General features: G+C 40.8%; 2 protein-coding genes across 3 annotated transcripts; one reads left to right on the top strand and one right to left on the bottom strand.

Moving 5' to 3' along the window:
- Nucleotides 1-408: 408 nt before the first annotated feature.
- LOC6583212 (beta-1-syntrophin) lies at nucleotides 409-24,808 on the bottom strand. 2 transcript variants are annotated; one of them, XM_015162776.3, is made up of 8 exons: nucleotides 24,301-24,808; nucleotides 13,050-13,349; nucleotides 12,472-12,932; nucleotides 2,719-2,934; nucleotides 2,333-2,649; nucleotides 2,004-2,198; nucleotides 1,541-1,915; nucleotides 409-1,482 (listed from the first exon to the last, which is right to left on the bottom strand). In XM_015162776.3, exons 2-8 carry the CDS (start codon nucleotides 13,289-13,291, stop codon nucleotides 1,399-1,401), a joined length of 1,890 nt encoding a protein of 629 aa, XP_015018262.1. In that variant the 5' UTR covers nucleotides 13,292-13,349; nucleotides 24,301-24,808; the 3' UTR covers nucleotides 409-1,398. The 2 variants fall into 2 exon arrangements, with proteins under 2 accessions (XP_015018262.1, XP_002008886.1); XM_002008850.4 differs by having other exon boundaries at nucleotides 2,339-2,649.
- On the top strand, nucleotides 9,614-10,604 carry LOC6583213. The gene has a single exon (XM_032730989.2). It carries the CDS (start codon nucleotides 9,738-9,740, stop codon nucleotides 10,602-10,604), a length of 867 nt encoding a protein of 288 aa, XP_032586880.2. The 5' UTR covers nucleotides 9,614-9,737.

The raw sequence follows: 24,808 nt of genomic DNA, 5'->3' as shown, positions 1-24,808 counted from the left end.
ACCGCTGTCATACATCGCTGTGCATGTCATATGAACCATTAACCCCGCCAGCGCATAAATCAATGAAACCAACGGGTTTTCCGGTTGATCTAATATTTTTTCGATGGAGAGCTGTGAATTGTTCCCATTCCCAGTGCGACAGCTCTGCTTATTTATTCAACTAAAAATAGGCTGCTTTGGAGAGCGTAATATTTATTGGACATTTATTATATCAATTTATCAATATATTAATATATTAAAATATAAATATATCAATATATCAATATAACAATATTTCCATATAACAATATATCAGGAATTCTGAAATAAATTGATAAATAAAGTTATATTTCCCTTTCATAGCTGTAAACCTCTAAAAAGAGAAATCCCCAATAAGATATACTGTTATTTGTATTATGTATATATATATATATATTTATATATAAGTTTATTATCGAAGATTCAACACTACTTATGTTAAAAATACATATTGTACGTCTTAAGTTTATGATTCTATGTTGATTTTCTTGGTTGTTGTTGTTGTTGTTGTTATTGGGACTCTTGTTCTGCTCTTTATTTGATTTTAACGAAATTTCGAATGCATAATAATTGCATTTAGATCATGTAGATGATGTACAAGTAGTGTGGGCTAGGGTTAGGAAATGCCTGAAAGTACTCGTATATGATGAGTTGATAAGTAGGTATTTTCGTATGTAGTATGAGATGAAGGAATTCTTCGCTATGCTTTAGGGCCTAATACATCGAGATATGTGTGCTTCGTTTAGATACAGATACAAGATACAATTAGTTAAGTACAATTACGATAATTATTGTTCAACTTGTGTGTGTGTGTGTGTGTGTGTATTGAATATATCAATATATCAATATATCAGATTTGCATTTAGATATTCGTTTTCAAATTGGATTTAATTGTTTTAATTTTTAATTTTAATTTCTTTGCTTTGTATTTAGATGGTATATATTATCAGTGTGTATATGACACACGTCCGTATAAAATGAATTTACGTCTACTTACAATGTAAAAATGTTTTGGTTTGTGCTTGTCGGTATTCGATTTAGTTCTCCCCTCGAAAGATTCTACTTTTTGCTTTGTGTTCAGTTTCTGTTTCTGTGTCGTTTCTGCTAATCTTACAAATAGCCCAATAGCCATCGGGAAGCACATAATGCTCACTCGCACTCGCCATCTGCTGCTGGCCAGGTAATCCTCTCAAGCGAACAAATCTCTTAATACTTCAATGAAAACTGTTAAATTCACTCTCTTCGTCTACAGAGCATACATAATATTTATATAAAATTAAAAAAAATGTAATTGATTTATTTTGTTTTGGGTTTTAGATATTTCCAAACTATTCCCTCTGATGCTTGCTGGGAGCAGCTGCTCCCACTGGCCAAGGCCACCTAGGCAATATTGTGCACCTTCGCCGACAGGCAATTGTGCACGACGAATACAACGGGCTTGGGGCAGCATTCCATGTCCAGTTCCTGCAATAAGGGAATATGGGTTCAATTGCCTAGTTCATAATAATTTGCAGACACTCACGATTTCGCCATCCTCGCCAAAGTCCAAATACAACATGCGGGCGCCATCGTCCGCCGATCCTTTCAACTTGTCGAAGGCGAACTGCCAGAGCTGCGTCTTGGTGCTCGCCGATGCCGCTGTGGGCGTGGACGAGGCGAAGCCGCCGCAGTCGTATAAGAAGAAGCCGCGATTTATGTGCACAACCAATTGACACTGCCTGCCCTGGTAGAGGCAGCGAAAGGAGAACTCCCGCTGCAAATTGACCGCCTGATGGGAGCCCTGGACCAGAGCACGCGCCCACGCAGCCATGTCGCGGTGCGTCTCCGAGCGCAGCCAATAGACCAGGACGCCCCGCGCCGTGCCGCACCGCACGCAAAACACCGTTGTCTGCTGGCCCTGTTGTTGGAGGTTAGGTTGAAAAATATAAAACCATTAGATCATCAACTCTCTCTCCCCCACTACATCTCTATCTCTGTCTACTCACATTTAGGGACGAGTTGTTGCCAGCGCCGGCCAGGCGGGTTGTGGCCAGCGCATAGCTCTCCACGGGACGACTCCAGGCTTCCACGGACCAGGGCGCGCTCTCGTAGACCCGAAACTCCCGCTCGGTGACTGCCACGAAAATGGGCAGCCATTTGTCGCTCTCGTCAGAGCTCTCCGAGCTGGACCGTCCACTCGGCTGAGGATAAATATTGTATAATGGAATGTCAGCTACAATTTATCATATTACTTATTTATAGCCCGAGTCTAAAAATGACTCAATTAGATGAAAGGCTTTTGGGCTAAAGCGCCCAGAGTTGGGGGGAAACTTACACTTACCACCTCGCCGGCGACGCCTCCGCTGGTGGATGTGCCGCTGCCGCCGCTGGCTGCGCCGCTGCCTCCGCCGCCGCCGGCGCTGCCAGAGCTGCCACCGCCTCCACTTAGGCGCTTGCTCAGCCAGCCAATGTGCTTGAGCTCCCCGATGAGCGCCGAGAGCGCACGATTCGCCTCGAGCAGGGAGCGCTGCGTGCTGCTGCTCATGGCCGAGTGGAGCGCATTGAACCAGACCAAAGCTTCCGCGGAGTCGGCCGCACGCAGGATGCACGAGTGCACGCCATCCGGCGAATGGAGTTCCAGGCAGCGGTTCTCTGCAAGCGCCAAGAGCAGTTCGATTTCTGGATTAGCTTAGCCCACAGACCAGACCAAGGACCACTCACCCGGATCGATGTACTTGAGATTGCGCGCCAAATGCGTCAGCTGCAACGGGATGTAGCGCGTGTCGGCACGCGGCGTTGTCTTGGGCGTCGGCGCTGGCGGGGATGTGGGCGCGCCCGGACCCAGTGGGCAGAGGAACGCGCGCTGCAGCTCCCAGCCCACCTCAGATATTATGCTCGCCTTGCGAAAATAGGGCGTCACCTCGCGCAGAAATTTAACTGCAAATACAGACATCAATGTACGGGGCACATGAATATGCATATATGCAAGCCAAAGGAATTCAAGCCATCGCCCTCTGCGTGTGCATCAGGCAGTCTCTATGTGTGTGTGTGTGTGTGTGTGTGTGTGCGTGTGGTGACAGCAGCCACAGCATCCCAGGCAGCATTCAATCAGCCAGTCCCTGCCAACGTCAGAGCGTCAAACACAAACGTTGCGGCATAAATTCATTAGAGTTTCCGCTCCATTTTTATTCGATTTTGCACACATGCCCCGGACCAAAGACACGCACAGTGACACAAAAGCAACTGCCAGGCGTTGCACTGATGCGACTTGAGTTGCACACTCCAAGTAAACATATATAAAAGGGAGTGAAACTGCCCTAAGGACTGCCTCAGTTTGCTCTCCTTAAGCGATTTGAGTCTGCGACTTTCTTAAGCGAATAATTGCTCGAATAATTATGGCATCGCGTCTGAGGGAGCGAAAGGCATTTGCTTACGGATCAGAGTTAAATCCAATAATAACAATAACAATGAGAGTGCTACAGTCGAGGGCGCCTCGAGTCAATAAGCCCTGCCGAGGTATTGTTGTGGAAGTTGTTGAATAACTTTTCTGTTTCATTCCTGCTGCCATGAATAGCGCATAAAATGTACAAATTTGAAACAGTGAATTGAGGTGTCTAAAATATATTTTACTCTTAATTTATTGATAGAAAATACACTAACTGAAGTTATTGAATAACCTTATACTTATATATACGGAACATACTAGAGATCGATAACGTGTTAATCGATTTTAAAATAAATATGGACAAGTTATGGATTGTCTTATAAGAGCATGATTTGAATATGCTGTTGGAGAATTTTCCTCACATGCATTCCAAATATTATATTTATATAAAATTCAAAACAAATTATATAAATTAAATTACCATTTGATATGGGTTCAAGATATACATACATAGGAATATGTAAATATACCTATTTACAATTTAGTTTATGGTATTCCTTTTTCTATGTTTATAACGTATTTAACTCTAAAGCAAAGTTTTACTGGATTCATTAAAGAACTCGTTATATCACGAAATTTAAATTTTAGTTCTACAACTCTTGCCCCACTGTGCAGCTGCTATGCAAATTCTGAGCGCAGGTGGTTTGTAGTAGATAGATACTCGTTTATCTGACTCTCGAGTTCGCTGTGTGGGTGTGTGTGCTTGCCTCTCTGTGTGTGTGTGTGTGTGTAGGTGTAGAATTGCGCCTTCCGCCCACAACATTTGCACATTTCCGTTGGCGACGCTGTTGTCGTTCGAGTGATTTGGAAATTCAATTTTCACACTTAATGCCAACTGTTGGCAGCGCCTTGCGGTTGGTGGGTCGGAGTGGGTCGGGGTGCCCCAGCATCGTGCGCATAGCCCCAACTAATTAGAGCAGACCGGGCTGAAGTAACCGTCTCACGGGCGGCCCTGCCGACAGTACGAGACTCGCAGCAGCAGTGGCTCACTAATTGCTTGGCATTTACGTGCGCCAAATGGGCTATGAGTGGACGTTGCCTCTAAGCTGGCAGCTCAGCAAACATTTACATATAGAAATATGCAACCGACGACCAAGCAGACAAACAAACAAACAACTGAGTGGGCAAAAGCAAAAAATGTTGCCTAGCGTGAGGCGCTGCTGGCCGGCTTAGCGAGGGGCGGAGGCGTGGCTGGTAAGCCTGAAGTGCACTGAAATCCAAACAACAAAACGCAAAAGTTTAGAAACAACAATAACAACTGTAATAAGTTGTGCAAATTTTTGCATTTCAGTGTAAATAAAGTTGCAATTGCAGCAAACAGAAAACAGAAAACGAAAAGCGGAAAACTGAAAACTGAAAGCTGAAAAAATAAAAGCAAACATAAACATAAATAAACAATTCAACTGCGAATGCTGTAAGCCGAATGTAAACTAGTCCTAATACCTCTGCCACATACACATACACTTCAAGCAAACAACAACCAGCTCTGACCTGCGCCCAGCCCGAAAGCCAAACAATTATTAACTATTTACATACATTTAAGCACATATGAATATTAACAAAAATAATCTGAAATGTCATTTGTACTGAAGTATAATGGTAATTGCAGAAAAGGAATTGCTTTCATCTACTATATAGTATAATTAAATATTTATATCTAAATATTTAACTAGAGATTACTGAATGATAACAAAATTATTTGAAATGTAATTTGTATTAAAATATAAAGGTAATTGCAGCAAAGGGAAAGTATAATTCAATATTTGTATTAAATATTTAATTATATATTACTGAATATTAACTCAATTTTATAAAATATTATTTCTATTGAAATGTAAAGGTGGTTGAAATTAAGAGATGGCAGCGAATGTTTTCAGCTATATATTAATAGTAAAACAAAATATTTATAAATATATTTTTAACTACATATATATTTCTGAATAATTTAAATTATTGAACTCCGCATGTCAACAAAGTTTATATTTATTATATTGTTACTGAATTAATTTGAAAGCTGCAGCAATTGAATTATGTATAGCATAGCATCAAAACATTGCAATTGAGAGATTTTCTGGCAGTGCAACAATTTTGAACTGCCTTGGTTTTCCGTTGTGCTTCGTTATTTTTGCAAAAATGTCTTGAATGTTTTCATCGCATCGACTTTTCTGGCAACGTCTGGATCCCAAAAGACCCCCTTAGCCCGCTCAAATTATTCAGCTGTGCGCACTGAAGCCACAATGAGGAGCGCCCTCACGTTGTTGCAATTCAACAATCAAACAATAATATCAATTTAAAATGTTCAATATTTTTGTATTTGTATATTTTGTATGGCATCATTTAATACATGACATGACAATATTTGAGGTATTTTGAGTCAATTTTTAACTTATTAAATAAAAATATTTAATAAATGAAATATTTGAGGTATTTCGAGTCAATATTTAACTAATTAAATAAAAATATTTAATAAATTAAATATTAATATTCAGAAGATGAAATAAAAATATTTAATTATTTAAATTAAATTTAAGTACCTAATGAATGATATTATATGATAATATGTAATAATTATAATTTTGTCATTTAACTTAATTTAATTAATTAAATGAAATGAAATAAATGTAGTAAATTAATTGACAGCGTTAACTGCATACATAAATATCTGAATATTTTTGAATAATTTAGTAATTAGCTACATAAAGTTAGTAGAAATGGCGTTGTTGAAATTTATTGACAATTGTTGGCAGCTCAGGCTAAATATACTTAAATACATTGTCTTTGTTTGTTTAGCTAGTTTATTATATGTTAATATAGAAATTGAAATTTGTCGTTAAAGGCATTATATGTATATATATTATTGGACTTAAAACATTGACTTGGGTCATTTGACTTAGAACCGATCAACCAGAGCTTCGCCTAATACTGTAATTTAAGAGAGGTGATTCGCCCTATAAATTAACTTGCAAAGAGATTTCGTTCGTTCATTCAGTTTCTAATGCTTAAATATATTCAAAAGTAATATAATATTAATTTAGGTTTAATACTAATTATAGATTTTTAAAAACAATATTTTATTTTTAAATATTAAAAAAAAAATAATAAAAGATAACCTTGAAATGAGCTATAGCCTATATAATTTAAAATAACCTTTATATTTAACATTAAATAAATTTAAATTAAATATATACAAATATACATTTTTATATATTTTTATGCTCAAAAATAAACAACATTCAAATAGTTAAGCAATTAGATAACTTGAAAATAATTATTTGTAAAATGTTTTCTCTATGTTATTTTATTTCATTTTAGTTTTTTTTCTCCCTCTCTAAAATAGAGCGAAAGTTGCATAAAGCACAAGTGGAGATTAGTTTTTTACACCTTTGGCAAGGCAACGTGAAACGGTGGGGGGCAGGAAGGGGAGCGGCACCTGACCGCCCGCATAAATCAAGCCGGAAAGTAGCCAAAGTGGGCGTGGCGTGGTATGGCGTGGCGAAGGGGCGCACAAATATGATATCAAGTGCAGGCGGCGTTGCTGGCGCTCTCGCAAATCGTGCGTTAAAACTTTGCACAAAGTTTTTAGAGTAAAATCTCACGCGCTGCGTTCCGGAAAGGAAGAAGAATTTGTTTTTGGGGGGAGCGGGGGAGGGGCACAGAAGAGCTGGAGCGTGGGCTAGGCGGGTTTTCAGATGCGGGCTCTGTTCAGCCGGCTGGCAGACCCACAAAAGTATGCCAAGCTGTAAAAACCATTGCTAATGGACTTTTGGTAGGCAGGCAGTGTGAATGGGCGAGAGCGAGGGAGAGGCAGAGGCGGAGGCAGAGGCAGAGGGATGTGGCCGACTGAATCCTTAGCCAACTGTCGTCGTCGACGCCTTTTGCCTGGGCGACGAAATCTGCCGTTGACATTTGGCAGTTGGAGTTTGGATTTTGTGCAACTGGACGGCAAAAGTTGGGGCACAGAATCCCAGTTACAGCCGGCAGCTTATTTAAATTACAATAAGACGGCTGAGACGACGACGACGACGGCGACGGCGACGACAACGGCCAACTCGACTCAATGGAGGCGAACGCCTGAGTCTGGCAAACAACTTGGCCAAGTTGTAAATTGAAGTTCGAGCCAAAGGCAGAGGCAAGGGCAAAGGCAGAAGAATCGAGGAGTAAGACTGCCTGAGCCAGAGCCAGAGCCAGAGTCAGAGCCCGTGGAGCAGCAGATCGCTGTTAAGCATTTACGCCGTGCGATTGCCCTTTTGGCTGTGATTTTGCCAGGGATTGTCATGGTAATGCTAATGGATGCTTGTGCCATTTTACGTGCTTATAGATCTGGGCCAATTTAATTTAATGAACCGCCTCATTCAAATTATGAAAGCTGCCTAAATATGCACACACACACACAAACAGCAATATAACAAAAGGCACAATTTGCATACGCTCACTGTCGAGGGATATGTTGACTGGCTAATCCAGGTTGTAACTATGAAATAAATGTAAGGAAATATATATGAAGTGCAATATGAGAAATGTAAGGAAAAGAAACTTAAGAGCTATACTAAATTGGCAAATTTAAAGGCTATCTCATAACTTTATTTGTTTAAGATTATATGCATATAAATAAGTAAATAATGGCAAAAGAGCTAAAATATAATATAGCTATATTAATAAGAAAGATATTAAATTATGTATGAATATAAATAAAGAGCTAAAAACGCCAGCGAATACATTAAATTAATAGCCATAAAAATAATAACCTTTAAAAATTAAATAAATAATAATTATATACATTTAAAAATAATTTATTTGATATATATGTACATATGTATACATATATTTTAATATATTTCTTTATTATTTAATTCCTTTATTTATATCATTAACTTTAGCCTAGTAACAGGCTTATATTTTTCGGCTGAGTAAATTCTACAACTATAAATTGCTTATATTAAAATAAATTTAACAAACATTCTTTAAAATTAGAGCCTGTCATTAAATTGGGTTTAATGTAAGGCACATATTTCAAATTTATGAGCTACGAAACCTTCATTGGGTGCTTAGTGGTATTAACTCCTAATTTATAGCTGTGATTAGAAGACATCCATTGGCTGACTGCTTCAAGGAGTCATTAATGTTTTTTTTTTTTTTTTTTTTTTTTTTTTTAGTAATATTTACAGAAAAAATATTTGTGAGCTAAAATATTAAAAAACAATTGAATACAAAATAATTTTTAATTCACGACTTTGGATTGAATTTAAAATTCTGTGCTTACTGAAAACTAATTAAATTAATATTAAATTAATCACATTTGATGAAGCCAAAATAATAAATTAAGTCAACGATACATAACTTCTAATTAAAAAAGTTCTTAACATTAATAAATTATATAAAACATTATAAATAATAAATAATAAATAGCATAAATAATAAATAATAAATAATAAATAGTAAATAATAAATAATTAATTATAAATAATAAATAATAATAATAAATATTAAAATAATAAATAATAAAAAAATATTGACTGATTGCAATATTTTAAGTAGAAAAAATATTTTTGATAAACAAAACATAAGTTTCTAAAGTAAAATTAAATATTTTATAATTAAAGTAAGGCTCTACAAGGTTGTGTTTAACTGCAATGCCGGGTAAATGATAAAATTTATTGACATTCAGTCAAGCTTAAAGTAATATTAATTTTATTTTTACGTACATATAAATGTCATGGAGTAGAGCATTGCAAATGCGACAAATGACTTTTGATTAGTTTCTCGACATTTATTCGCTCTTAATTTTTGGGGCGACAAAACTTTGGCGAAATGGATCAACGACATGTGCGAGCAGCTCGTCAGCTGCCTAGCATGCGGCTCACGTTGGCGATGACGGCGATGACGACGAAGCCGTCATGGGCATCGAAACGGACGTGGACGCAGAAGTCGGGGCGAAGATGGAGGCGGAGGTGGAGGTGGAGACGTGCACAGAGGGCCCAGGGCGTGGGTGGAGCTGGAGGTTGTTTCATATTAAAGCGTCGTTAACATTGAGCTTGATGGCTGCTTTGATGGGCTTCGATATGTTTTTAAATGCGCAAATATTGCGACTCGTGTCCCATTTGCATTGCCCGGGCAAGAGTTATCGTTATCATAGCCGAAATATAAGCGCAGCCGACCTTGCGACCGTTACTGAATTCTGATGTAGAATCCCTGCCGACCCCTGGCAGGCCAGCCGGAGCTACAGTTATGTACTATAAAAGCGAGTGCACCCACAGCAGCCAGTCACACACCGTTAACAATCGTTCGACGAGCAGCAATGAAGAGCTTTACCGGAATATTCCTGATGCTTCTGCTGGCCGCGGCCAGCTCTGCAATGCCGCAGCGCCGCCAGCTGAAGAGCCAGCGTCAAGTGGAGCTAGCCAGCACGCCGTATCCAGCGGCTGGCTTCCGGCCAAAGATACCGTTCGATCTGCCCAGCGAGAGGCAGCCCAAGCTGGAGGAGCCACTGGCCACGACAACGGCGCCATCGGCCAAGACTGAAGTGGAAGACTTTGGCATCACGGAGGAGCAAGCGACCACAACGGAACTCTTGGAGCAGGAGGTGCAGGTGAATGCACGCACACCGGCCAACACCTATGGTGCACCCAGCCAGCCCGAAGATACCGTGGAGGTGGTGGCCCAGGCACCCGCTCGAGACTTTCAGCCACCCGTTCGCGAGGCTGCGCAGGATTTTGCCGCTGTTGCCATTGATGGCATTGCTGGTGAACAGCAGCCTGTTGCTGATCTGCCTGCCCTGGACCAGCCCGAGACGACGCTGAGCGAGGAGCAGGAGGAGCTGTCCACCACCGAGATTGCCCTCAAAGTGGCCGCCACACCCGCCAACACCTACGGAGCACCCAACACACCCGCTCGCAGCTATGGCGCACCCGAGCTGGAGGAGCTCGACAACGAACTGGAAACGGAGGAGTCGCAGGTGGAGCTGGTCGAGGAGGCGGAGCAGGAGCTGAACGCCGCTACCCTTGGTCTGTCCAGCGGCCGCCTCGTGCTGCTGCCCATCAACGCCGCCGGCGCCCAGTTCGGCCGCCTCCTGCTCGCAGTGGAGCAGCCCCAGCAGAAGCCCCAACAGCAGCCCCTCAGACGCCAACGTGTGCGCAGCGAGCGACTCCGCTTGCGCCGCCACTAAATCCAGCCAAACCAAATCCAACTCTCTGATATACGAACTAGAAATGGTATTAAATATTTGCAGGCAGCCTTTAAGCACTTGTTTGTTATCCAGCTGTGCCGGAAATGGAAGTAGAAGTAGAAATGGAAGTGGAAATGGAAGTGCAATTGGCATTGGCTGCTGCAACAGAGTCAATTCTCCAATTCTCCATTCGATGTGCGTGTTTGCACACAGATGGAAGTTGGCGCAGCTAAATTGTCCTCCATGGTTCATTGCATTGTTTATGCGTTCTGTTTGCCATTGGACTCGAGTCGAGTTGAATCGAGTCGAGTCGAGTAGAGTCGAGTCGAGTCTCACGTCTGGCACAGTCAATTGCCTAATTGATGCTTATTGCAGTTGCTACACTTGGCAGTAAATCGTTGTCGGGGGAGCGAGCGCTTTGTCGAATATCAAATACTTCCAGCTAGAGCAAATAATCCGTGGCACTGAATGGAGAGTGGAATCACTCTGCAGTGATGGTGATAGATGCTCCTGAGCAGCACGCAATGCAGTCTCTCTGGCAGAGAATCCGATTATGGAGTGTATTCCGGAGTATCTTCCAGTTGATCAGCTCGCTGTGCCGGGCTATGCGTTGTGCCTCTTGGCACTTCGGCTGATGGAAATATAGTGCGTAGCATTCATTTTAATTCGCACGGCAGTGGCAACAAGGGTTTTGCTGCTGCCACGCCCACGCCGCCCAGGCCGCCCACACTGGCATGGCAACTATGTATTTTGGGGCCATTTTGATCAAATGGAAAGAAAACTTTTCTCATTACTCATTGCCAAGCCAAGGCAAACAAACAAACCAACGAACCGACCGAGCCAGGCCAACAAACCAGCGCAACTAACGGCAGTCAACAGCTAAGAGTCAACAGGCAGGGGGCGGGCCGGGTTCGAGTTGATGGGGGATTTATAACAGTACACAGCTGCAGCAGCAGCAGCAGCGGCAACAGCAACAGCAGCAATAGCAATAGCAATAGCATCAACAAGAGCAACAGCATCAGCCGGCTGTAGCTTGCCATGTTCTACTGACTAATCCCACGTATGCAGTGCTACGGCTACACTGAGCGAAACTAGACTACTGAATGCAAATGAAAATTGCCTTACCTATCTTTACAGCTTTAGATTTTCCAGCTAATTTATTGCATTTTAAATAGATTTAACTTCTCTAGAGATTATTTGTATACAACAGTAACTCTTTTGCACAGTGTACAGCCATGTTGTACACTGAGTGAAAGGAGCATACTGATTGCAAATGAATTTTAGCCAAATTTACTGTTTTCAGCTATGAAATAGCATATGAAATAGCTTTAAAGAGCCAGCTGAAATTATTTTAAATTATCTATACACAATACCAACTTTTTTGGGAAGTGTACCGACTAATCCAGCGTACAGCTACCTCAGTGTAGCATGTTTTACATATTACTATTTGACCAAATTTCCTTCACTTCTATATATCTATTTTTAAAGTGAAGTTTTGCACAGTGTATAGCCGTTTTCTCCTTTTTTGCACAGTGTATAATTATGTTGTACTAACTAATCTAAGGAACTACTACACTGAGTAAAACAAATGAATAAATTTCCATAACAACACATTCAGACTTCTCTGGAATTGATCTATTATATTACTTTAAGAATCGCAAAATTTTTTGCACAGTGTATAAGAGCTTCCTGTTTGTTAGCTCTACTCACTGGCAATTTTTAGAGCACTCACTCGCTCCTTTTTTTTTTTTTTTTTGGATATGTATATGTATCTATCTGCCGTCCAACTATGGACAAATGTTTTGGGCAAATAAGAATGTCGGGTTTAAGCATGTTTCAAAATTGACTGTGGATTGAGTGCACGTACCTTCCAGGTCCACGACACGGCCGGCACGCTTGAGAGCACGCACCGCCTCGTCGTGGGTGGCGTCGCGCAGCTCCTCGCCGTTCACGGTGAGTATGGCATCGCCCACGTAGAGGCCCTTGGCCTGGTCGGCGGCCATGCCCCGAAAGATCTTTGAGATGAGGATGGGCATGCGATTCTCGCGTCCGCCCTTGATGGATATGCCCAGGCCGTTGTTGTCCGACTTGATGATGCGCACATGGCGCTTCTGATTGGCCACATGGTCAGGTACATCGCACATATCCAGGCCGCCGGCGTCCGCATTATTGTTGTTGTTCAGGCAAAGGTCGCCGTTGTCGTTGCTGCCGGTGCCAGTGCCCACAGAGCCATCCAGCTCCGTGTCCTGAACCACCATGCCCTGTAACGAGGCGGAGCTGGGCAGCGTTCCATTCTGACTGGCGCCTCCTCCGCCGCTGTGATTGCTTCTATAAGGGATAAGATACGTACATGTGTAATTCTCTCTCTCTCTCTCTGTCACTCTCTCTCTCTTTCTTCTCTCTCTCTCTCTCTCTCTCTCTCTCTCTCTCTCTGATCATACATACCCCAGCGTGCCGTTGAGTGTTGTGGATTGACCGTCGCTGGCATGATTCGTCGAGTCGCACGACTCATCCAAGCTAACGGCCAGGAAATCCGTTTCCAGCGTCACCATCACTCGATACCAGGAGCCACGCACGCGCGTCTCCAGATTGCCGCAGCGCATTCCCGACGGCGACGGCGAGTGCTGCTGCGGTATGGGCTGCTGTGCCGCTGGCGGCGCACGCCCCAAACTCGACGATTCCACCATGATGCTAGCTTACAATGGTTGCCGGGCAGAACAATCTACATTGCAGCGCGTGTGGAATCTGAAATAAACAAAATAAATCAGTGCATTAGAAAACAAACTGCAACAGATCATATATAGGAATACATATCATAGTCTACTTTATATATATATCAACTAACTGCTCCATTAAACATATATATATAGAACTTTTATTCCTTTGAGACAGTTGCTGCGCAATTAAAATTCTCCCTCTTTGAGTTTCGCACACGCAAATTGTCGTTTGTCATTACTTAGAGGGGGAGAGCTCTTCGTTTTTTCATGTCTGAAATTCAATTATCATTTCTGTCCGTAACTCCTTCGCTTTTTAGTACTCCCCCCTCTTTTTTAACAACTTCCATTACTTTTACTTAATGTCAACCCTCTGTCTGCCTCTTCCATACTTAATCACAATCTTTACCTTTTACCTTTTGCAAATCACAGTTCTTTAATTTTATTTGCGTTTTAATGTCAAGTCTAGGTATTCTACTATATCTTCTTCTTTTGCCCTGCGGCAAATTTGCGCTTTCTATTTTATTCATTTCTCTTTGTGAGTCTCATTTTATATCATTTGCCTTTCTCCCTGAACGTTTACATCGCTCACACTTTCTTTTTCACACTGTTTCACTTTTGTCTCTCGTTTTCTCTCTCCAACACACACAACCAATCTCTCGCTCTCTCTCAGTATCTCAATCTGTCTCGCTTTCTTTCCCTCTCTCTCTTTCTCCCCTTATCTCTATATCACTGTCTCTATGTTTCTCTGATTCTCTTCCTCTCTTTTTCTCGTTCCTTCTCTTTATCTCACATTCCCTACCTTTCTTTCCTATCATTATTCTCACTATAGCGTTTTCTTAATTAACTTACTTTTACCTTCATTCATCTCTATTTTTAATAATTTATAAATCGTTTTATGTTCCTTCTCCTTCTTTAATTTTCTCCTCCTCTATCTCTACTAGTCCGCCGCCAATAAGAGAAAGGAAAGTAATGGAAATATAACGATTTCCTTTGCCATTTCAATACGAGAAATATCCCCCCGTTGGTTGGATTTGGACCACTGACACCTTAATTTCCTTGCGCTGCCAGAGAGCATTAGTCAGCTCAATATTAATTTAGACAGACGGCTGTCAGAGGTGAAAACAATTGGGGTCTTAGCGGATCTCAAATGAAGTGTCCGCAAGGCAGCCACAAATTTGGGACAGGACGCCACAACATTTGTCATTGTTTTCTGGCCACGATTTATTGCATTCCACGCACGGAGCCCGGCTCCAAGCAGAACTGGAGCAGCCAAATGGACCTGGAGTGAGAGACAAATAGATGGAATGCAAATGCAGCGAATTGTGCGCATCCTGTGCATCCGGCACATTCATATCCTTTGCAGCAACAGTCGGCAGCATCAGCAGCATCAGCAGCAGCAGCAGCAGCAGCATCAGCAGCAGTTGCAATTACGCATCTTGTCGCCGCCGCGGGGGGGAGTTTTTGTCTGATTTTGTTTTTGACAAGTGACTGTTCCCCCGTTGCCCCCCGCTCCACATCGCCACACGCCTCCTTTGGCCCAACCTCAATAAACAGAGCTTGGGGCAGGCAGACATCAGCTCCGTCTCGCCCTGCATGCGTATGTGTGCGTGTGTGTGTGAGTGTGTGTGTGTGTGTGTGTGTGTATGTGGCATTTGTATGTACATTTCCGCTGACGCTTGAGCAGGAAGTAATTTTGCCACTGCACTCGGTCTTTGCCTCTGCCGCTGCTGCTGCCTCTGTAGCTGCCACTGGCTCAGCAGACGTCGACGTCGACGTCATCGTCGCCTGAGTCTGTTTACTTTGCAATTTATTGTGCAACATTTGTAATTATTATTGCAATGCTTGCATACTTCTTGGCACTGCTACCGACCCCTCCCCTCAGCCCCTGCAACCCCTTGGGCAAGGGCTGGCAAAAAGTTTTTGAAAAGCGCCAAGTGTGCGAATCCTTGAGACGGCAATGAAGACGACGACGACGACGACGATGACGGAGTCGTGCACGCCGGAGTTGAAGATGACGACGAAGATGACAACACACTCATAATTGTAAGTAAACATCAACAAATACACACACACTGGAAGAGTTTTTATTTATTGCGGGCTGGTTGCTCAAACAGCCCGCAATAAATAAAAACTCTTCCAGTGTGTGTGTATTTGTTGATGTTTACTTACAATGTGCGTAATAAATATCTATGAATCCAAAATTAATCCGGCCGTAAAGCTAATGCGCCTGAAAACTTCAGCTAAACTCAAACAAGAGCGCATCAAATATTTGTGTAGGTGAAGGTAACTTTGTGAAAAGCCACAATAAAAGACTATAGCTCGCTTTGTCTGAGCAAGTTTTTTCATTTTATTTTACATTTTAATGAAAAGCTCTTACAAGTTAAGCTCTAAGTATATATATTTATATTTATAGCGAGATTCTCTAGCAAGACATTCCATGTGAGAACATAACCAGTCTAGAGCTTGAATACCCCGAATTCTTAATGATCAATATTTTTCTCGGAAATGGACAAGATTTTTGTGTAAAGCAACGTGAAAAAGAAACCTAGTCGATTTCTTTCACATTTGCTAATTTATATACAAAACTCGTTCAGAATTTGGCCATTAAAACGTTCGCAAAGAAAATTTCTTGAGACATCAAACATCATCGTCAGTTTAGATATCCAGATGTTCCTGCAGGCGATGACCATTAGTTCAGATTGTTCCACCCCCAGGTGTGTTGCTTTGATTGTAGATCTCATTGAATTGTCCATATTGATCATCGACTTATATACGTCACGATTTCAACTTCTGCCTCTACCTCTGCCTCCTTGGAATATATTCAATACTCGATGCTACCTCTTACTTGGAAGCGACCCTTTAACGAGTCGAGCAGTGCGAGTTACTAACATAACGCACACGGCTCAAATCGAGAACTTGTCGCTTCCAAGGAAGAGGCACAGGCAGAGGCAGAGGCAGAGGCCGGAATCGAATGATTAAAGCTGGACTCAATACATTGCAAGTAACGCAAAATAAAATACGTAGAGCAAAAACAGGTGCCCCGTGGTATGTTAGCTATAGAACGCTACACTCAGATCTACAAATAGACACAGCTGAGAACATCCATGAAAAGCTGTGTGCTAAATATATGAACCGGCTCCTTGTCCATCCCAATCCTGAGGCAAGACGGATCGGTAACTACCCATATATTCCGCTGCGGCTGCAGTGGAAACATTACTCTATGATGCTTAGCAATCATGTACAATCCACCATATTGAAATGGAAAAGAGAACAGATGTTGACCAGAAGGAGACGTTTGAATGATCCATATGGAATGAGCTGGAGCTGCTGTCACTACTGATAATGCTTCTAGCGCTGCTCCTAGTTCCCAGTTTTAATCAGTATATCAATTCCAATCAGGATGCAAATTCAAATCAGAATATCCAATCAAAATACTGGTTTCAATCGGGACGTTGGCTCCAGGCAAAATGTCATTTCCAGTCAAGATATTGGTTCTAGACGGGATGCTTATCTTAATCAAGTTGACGTTTCCATCCTGATGCTGGTTCGATACAAATTTTTAATCCCAAACAGGATACCAGTCCCAGAAGAGATGACGTTTCCAGTCAAGATATCTATACATTCACTAACACATAATTAATCAAATTATTATTGTATTTCACTTCACATCTAATGTAACACTCACATTTGAGATCTACACACAGTAGGCGTCAACAAATTTACTATATTATACAGTAGTATAGCAGTAAATAAATAAATATAGTCAGCCAGTCAGCCTCAAGCAGACCTGACTATTCAAATCAAAAAAAAAAAAAGAAATATTTTTTAGGCAACTATTTTTCACAATTATACATATTTTTTTAGATTTTATTAAAATTTTGAATTTTAAACTAAGCTCTGTACAAAACGAGAGATGATTGTGTACTGAATAGAAACCAGAAATACCAGCGGTACCTGCCTTGCTTACACAAAATCAAATGGAAAGCCTACTTTGCCAATAGAATTATTTCAGCTGAGTTTACTCTGGCTCTTACTATTATCAGTCTGGCATGAGTTAGGGATAGCAAATCGATAGTGTTTAAGTTAAGGAGAGCCGCACTTAACCGCTCAATTCATTCTCAAATTGCTGCAATCTCAAATTGTTGTCTTTTATTGAATAGTAAGTCTATTTGGCGAACATAGAAATCAACGTCCTTAATCGAAGATTGCGAAAATATATTTATTTATATGTACATATACTTCCGAATAAAATATACATACATACACATTATTTAGATTTCCTATAACAATGAGAGGAGGTGCATAAAAAATAGCTTTTGTGCCCCATTCAATAATAAAACCCACTTATATAGCTTACCTAAATAATGAAAGTACAAGTTTTTGCTTTTATAAATTATAAGCACAACGAATTCATAGGGCTAACAAGATTCACGCTTAGCCCCTGGCTAAGACGATTCGGCATTTTGCCAACTTTGACTTCTGACTGGAGACAAACTTTATAGAAAGTTTTATTTTAACTAGGCAGATAAGGTATACTACATATTACAGGATAATAAACTTAAATAAATCATTTACAAATAATATACAAAACCCAAAAGAAAATCTTCATAATATTTAAGAGTATTTTATTTTCATATTTCTCTATTAAGTTACTTTGAGTACACTATACAACATGGACTCTGGCTTTAGAGCAGAATGATGATTGGGATAAGAATATTTTTAGAATTAAATTCTGAGCACGTCCCTTCAAAACGTGTACAGCTTTTACGAAAGTGCAGATTAAAAGTCATGAAAGAATATAATTTTTTTCTCGTTCACCTTTAAAGAAAATAATAAATGAATAAAATAACAATTTGTATATTCCGGAAAATTAAAAATCGGGGAATACCGTTTTTTTTTCTAAGCTTTAATTTTAATTTAAGGCTTAAGCCAATTGAAGTAAGCTAGCACAAATTTATTAAATTTTTTAGATAAGAGTATTTGATATGCAATAAAAATATGGCATTAGCAGCATTTTTAAGCAATTATAAGTAAGGGGTATATCATTCTCTCATTTCTAAATTATAAGAGCCTTCGTGAACTGTGTAGCTTATCAAATAATCTCAGGTCAAGTCTTCTTAAAAAATATATGTATATATTACACGCTATATAATGCTGCAACTCTGGTGACTACCCTCGCTGCTTGGCAGCCTGGCAGTGCTGTTGCCCCACTTAATGCCCGTGGCAGTTGAACCTGTTGGCTGTTAGCACCTCCAGCCGAGCTGGCGACTAACTAATCAACGCGCTGTGACTAATTAGGCAAAGGCCGTGCGGCAATCCAAAAATCAAATCGAAATATTAATAGCTTGCGGCATAAACAATGTTTTGCTACGTTGGCAGGTTGCTTTTGTTTATTTTTGTTTGCCGTCGCTGTTATTGTTTTTCTTTCTTTTTCTCTATATTCTCGCTGTTGTTGTTGTTGTTGTTGCGTTGGCTGCTTAATAAGCGCCGGACGTAGCTTGTCGCCGGAGCCGTCTGCCGACTGCGGGGCAATTTTTCATGCTGCGCTTTGGCTAATTTAATGCTAGGCGGTCATAAATTATGCGGCCCCGAAAAGTAGGCAACAAAAAGAGCAGAAACGAAAAGTCTGGGAAATGGCAGCAGCTGCTGCAGCAAGCACAAAAACTCACACACACAAGGAGACACACACACATTCATGTGTTTGCAACTTGCATTCAACTCGAAATTTTATGCGCGCTTTTCAGTAATAACGGTTTTTTGTTAACTTTTTTATTTTTATTTCTTTTTTTTTTTTGGTTTTGGTTTTGTTTTAAACTTTTTCATTGCTGCGTTTGCGTTTGCGTTTGGTTTTTTGTGCCAATTTTTTGTTCTTTCGGAAAAATGTAAAATATGCGAAGCATTTCAGCACTGGGATGTTTCTGTATTGATATACGTATGTGTGGGTGTGCGTGTGCGTGTGTGTGTGTTTGTTTGGGTGTGTACAAGAAAGAGTGTGAGAGGTGGCAATAAATACGCAAGCGTTTGCCTTGAAGTGTTTGCCACGACACTTTGCCCCAAGCCCAGCTCCGGCTGCCACTTAGCCATATATGTATCTATATATATACATATTTTTGCATATATGTATATATATACGTGTGTGTGTGTCTGCGTGTGGGAAGTTTTGTGGCTACGCCATCAAAAAGTCATAAAATCATAATTTGTAAACGAGAATTTATTTCGAAAAATATTTATGACTTGCTCCTTTGCTGTTTCACTCGCGAGCATTCGCGGAATGTGTGCGTGCCTGTGTGTGTGCGTGTGTGCGTGTGTGTCAGTGTGTGTGTGGAGGTTTGCGCATGGTGCTTGCTTCATTACGGTCATGTCTGCTGCTGGCACCCAATTGCGTTGTCCTCATCCTCATCCCCATCCTGGCCATTTGCTACCATTAATTTGATGTCAACCTTGGCAAACGTTTGCTTCTTTCCCGCTTTCATTCCGCAATCTGCTCTACAGATAAATCGGTTCAATTGACTTTATGCACTCGCATGTAACAAACCAACTGCGAACTACGTACATATAGCAGGCACCGCAACGCATTTAGCTCGATAACATCTGATTGTGCTCGCCCACAACTGCCGCAAATGCAGCCGAAGTGGATCAATTGCTTTGATAATCCGATATCTCTCACTGAAAGCTTTAACTTCAAGTTAAGTAACATGATATTGCTCATATACTATATAAATTATGTTCTTTATCTTTAAATTATATAAATAAAATTACAATTATATTCAATTTAAAAGCAAGTTGAATTTTTCCTATATACAAAATAAGTTAGTTTCATCTAATGTAGAATATAATCAATTAATATTGATTATAAAAATTAAATATTATAATATTTTGAAAATATATTATATTTATAATTTATAAATTTAATTTTTTTCAAATGAATAATATGAAATGGGAAAAAAATTAATACAATTTTATATTGACTTTTATAAATCAATTATTCTCTTGACTCTTCTATGCGCTTCTCACAAAATCAACTGAGATAGGCAAATCTTATGCAAACCTAAATAGGTTTTTTTTTATCGAGATAGACACTATATTCTGAATATATAAATTTCACTCGAGAGTCCACAAATGATATATCATGTGCCCCATGATTATTTGCAAAGTGAATGTCAAAGAGGAATATTGTTTATTCAACTATTTCTATACGAGTTCCATTATTTTTCGATAATTACAAGCTCACACGGCACACTCACACGTATACATAACACACACACACAACCTGTCAACCACATGGCGCAAACGTTTGGCCTTGACACCAGCAACCACTTGCCACCGGCCAACGGTTGGGCGGATTGGTATGGGCAGGAGTCGGAGTTGGAGTTGGAGTCGGAGTCGGAGTGTGATGCCAAGCAGTTGGCGTCCACGCAATCTCTGCCACCGCCACACGTGGCCCACAGTGCCCCAGTGGGGCAGCACAGCCCACTGCCATGAGCCAATCCGTGTGGCATGCCTCTTAATCATTCTTAACAATGCGGCGTTGGCATTGCCGTCGATGTGCGCATTAAGCAAGCAGCTCGCTCAACTGGTGGCAATCGATATATGCTTATATAAAGCGTCTACATAATGTACCGCATTTAGTTATAAATTGTACACTAATGATCTTTAAATATACATAATGCCACAACACACACACACACACACGCTCACAAGGGTGGATACAGGCAGTGCTAATGCTTTACTCATTCAATTTAGTTTTTTGCTTCGAAAGAAACTCAAATGGAAGCAAATCTCTTGTTGGATTTGGAATGCAAACTTGGCTGAAGTTGTTATGTAAGAGGATATTATTGGTAGTTTGGTATACTATATATTAAAAATAATATATTAATATTTCAATAAATATCTCTGTATATCTCAGGTAAGTTCTCTACTTTTACTGTTTGAATTTTTTTTTAAAGAAAAATTAGATAGCTTTTTAAATAGAACGAATTTAAAAACACCGTTCAATAAAGAACACCAGTATATTTGGTTTTGAAATCCTATTGCACAATACAAATAATAATACTGACTTACTTTTTTACTGAGCTATGTCTCCGTCTTTGTTGCATTGGCATTGGAATGAATATATAAATATATTGTATAACTAATGCATGAATTGCTCAGATCAAAGAAAATTCATATGGACCATAAATAAAGTCATGAAAAATATTATTGTAGTTTTATTAAGTTCATGGAAAGGAACAAAGAGATTTGCGATTTTCAATGCGTATACGCTCATGTCCAACTCGGAATTTGTTACTTGCTGACAAAATATTGAGAATCTCACAATTTTGCATATTTAATAACAAGTTTTTCTTTAAACTTTAATTGTTAGTAATCTGATGTTATGATAAGGCAGCAATTCAAACAAAATCCCATGTTCAAATAGGAAAATCATACTTAATTTTTGAATATTGTAGCACAGTTTTTGTTAGTCAATAATTTAAATAGTTGATATTATACTTTTAATTATATATTGGTATTCAATTGAATACATATAAATATAAATAGATAGTATAGTATACACGAGTATATATGTACATAAATATATATCTAATATAATTCCTATCTTGTACTAGTTAAATATGTTCTCAATTTCAGCTCCCACTCCAAGAAATTGTGAATTCTTGATACACCCCGGCAAAATAATTTGGATTAGCTTTGTTTTTCTCAGTCCCAACACAGCTTAAGCCAACTTGTTATTTCTGTATATTATTATAGGTGTTTTTCTAGCTGTTGTTGTAGTTGTTGTTGTTATTATTGTTATTGGTGCCCGTGCTCGCCCACTTATAAGTCCGCTATTGAGTTTTCATATTTATATATGCTATGTGGGTAACCGCAAAGTCGCCATAAAAGCCAAAAACAAATCTGAGAGACAGGCACACGCACACTCACACTCACACTCACACATATGTGGACACACGTGGATTTTCAGATTTCTATACAGGCCCAATGAAGCGCCCATCTACCCCATGTCAACATGCCGAACTGACCTGACCCGACCTGACAAATTATTCAGCATTGATTAATTATGAAAATGCGTTTATATTGATTGTACTCTTTGTGTATGAACGTGTGTGTGCGTGGGCGTGTATGTGTGTGTTCGTGCTTGTTCAATTCCAGCATGCCAGCCATTCGTGTCTGTTTATGTATATTAGTTGAACTCATGGCAGTCGCACGCTGGGGCGAGTTGCCCCATAACAATTACCAAGTGCTGATTGTGGCCAATGCTGGGATTATTATTGTGTACTGCCGCTGGCAAACAGACACACTCCATGCCACGACCACGACCACGCCCACGCTCACGCCGACGACCTCTCGCACTTCTCCAAATCAGGCAAATATGCCGAACGAGGCAACTGCGACAAATGGAAATGTGTGCAGCTGCTGTGCGACTGCGGGCCTCTGTAATCTCTGTGAAAGGCAGGTGAGCGAGAACGTCATCATGGCACGGCGCGTCGTCGCCTTTTCTACTTATTAATTGCCAGTGTCTTGGCATAATTTTCACTCATTTGTCTGTTGAATGCAAGTGGCTGTCATTGTTCCACAAAAGTCAAGAATCTGCTCACGTACGCCATGAATGGGAGGCTAACAAGCAGCAGCGGAGGTGGGGAGAGAGGCAAGCCGAGAGAGAGAGCAAGGGAGGCGCAGAGGTGTCTGGTTGGCTGGTTGAAATGCAAAATGTGATGATGCAGCTTCATTAAGTGCAATTTAAGTGCAATATCTTTCTTGGGCCGCTTCAGCTCCACTCAACCCAGCCCAGAACTCGGTTCCATTGCTCCATTGCGAGCTGATGAAAGGCGTGATGACAAAAGGTGCACGGACCGAGAGGGGGAGCGCCAAGATGAAGCCGAAGTTGAGCTAACTGAATGATGCGAACGAGCGCAATGTTCTCATTCCCTAATGCAAGTAATTGCTCGACGCTCTGATTAAGTTTAAGTTGAGCGCAATTTGGGCTTCTGTCTTCCTGCAAATGCTAAGCCAAAAAGCGGATTAAGTGCTCTCAAATGTAATTTACACGTTGAATTTAAGAGTGACCTTAGAAATGTAAATGCTTTCGCAGTCTTGCAAGCTGCTCTAATAGCCTGCACTAATGTGGGGAGATTACAGAATATAAAATGTATTCTAAATAAAACTGTATTTCATATTAAAAGCAAGTCCTTAAGTGTTTATTTATGCTCGCATATTCGCAATTTTAACGGCTTTCATTATAGACTAATGCCTTGGCATCACTAGATTAAGCACAAGAAGACATAGACAGAGAGAGAGAGAGAGAGAGAGAGTAAAAAAATTACAGTTATCTGTCAGCACACATCGTCAAATGCATGTCAATTATGACTTAAATGCTTAATGCTAATGCCGGCAAAAAGACGCTGGGCTAAGGACAGCGCATTGATAAGTGGCAGGGGTAAGAGCACTGCCAGGGGACGAGGGACGCATGATGGCAAAGTGGCAACGCCAACGCCAACGCTAACGCTAACGCCAACGACAGCGCCGCAGATGATGTTGATGAATGCCGATAGTAAACGGAATTAACTTTCACGCAACATAACGACGTTGACGTCGACGTTGACGTCGCCAGCGACGACGCTCCAACAACTTGAATGAAAGAAAAAGCTTACGCTAATGTCAGACAACGGTGCAGAGCACAACTGGAAAAAGCTTTTCGGCAAGCGCGCGTAGTAAATGTGCGGGTGTAGGTGGAGCATGGTTGATGGGCGGACGGGCGGCTAGCTGACTGCCTGGCAGCCTGCTGGCTAGCTGGCTGGTTTAACTGGTTGTATGGCTGTGGGCGGCTGTTGGGTGCGAGGGTGGGTTGAGGGGGCATAAGTCAAACAAACGACGCCGATGACATCGGCGTAGCCGACAGCGCGTTGCGCTTGGCTAGAGCCAGCGCCTAGCCTATAAATGTTTGTAAATTAATAAACAAATCATGCCCGCCCCTTCCTTACCTTAGCTTCTCCGCTCGCAGTGCTGGTGTTGGTAAATTTAAATGCTTTTTGGCTCGACGGAAAACAATTAATGCAAAAACTTGACAGCGTCTTACTGAAGGGGGGGAGACGAAGGCGCATGCGCTAAAACTTGCTGCACTGAAGCATTTCTATACACTCACGCACACAATCACAGCACGCGACTTGTGCGTCTCTGTGTGAGTGTGTGTACTAAGGATTTTCGTTGTAAAATTATTTTTATTTTTATGGCACTGTTCGGTTTTGCTTATATTTGATTGATAACAAATCTATTTACTTTAAATAACCACTGGAAACAGGCAGAATAACAGTAGCTGAAGCAACAATGGCAGCCAATTATTAACTATTATTATTTCGTCTAGCGCTTTTTTTTATTATTATTGTTTGTGTAGCAGAAAGCTACGGCGGCAACGGCGACGCAAGCTTTGGCTTAAACGACGCGCTGCAAACCCGTTACCGTTAGAAAATGAACAGCGACTGAGGTTGCAAT

The sequence above is a fragment of the Drosophila mojavensis genome, unplaced genomic scaffold (assembly GCF_018153725.1).
Source record: "Drosophila mojavensis isolate 15081-1352.22 unplaced genomic scaffold, ASM1815372v1 contig_74, whole genome shotgun sequence".
NCBI classification, from domain to species: domain Eukaryota; kingdom Metazoa; phylum Arthropoda; class Insecta; order Diptera; family Drosophilidae; genus Drosophila; species Drosophila mojavensis.
The sequence above is the reverse complement of the archived record's forward strand: the minus strand, read 5'-3'. Positions and strand labels throughout refer to the sequence as shown.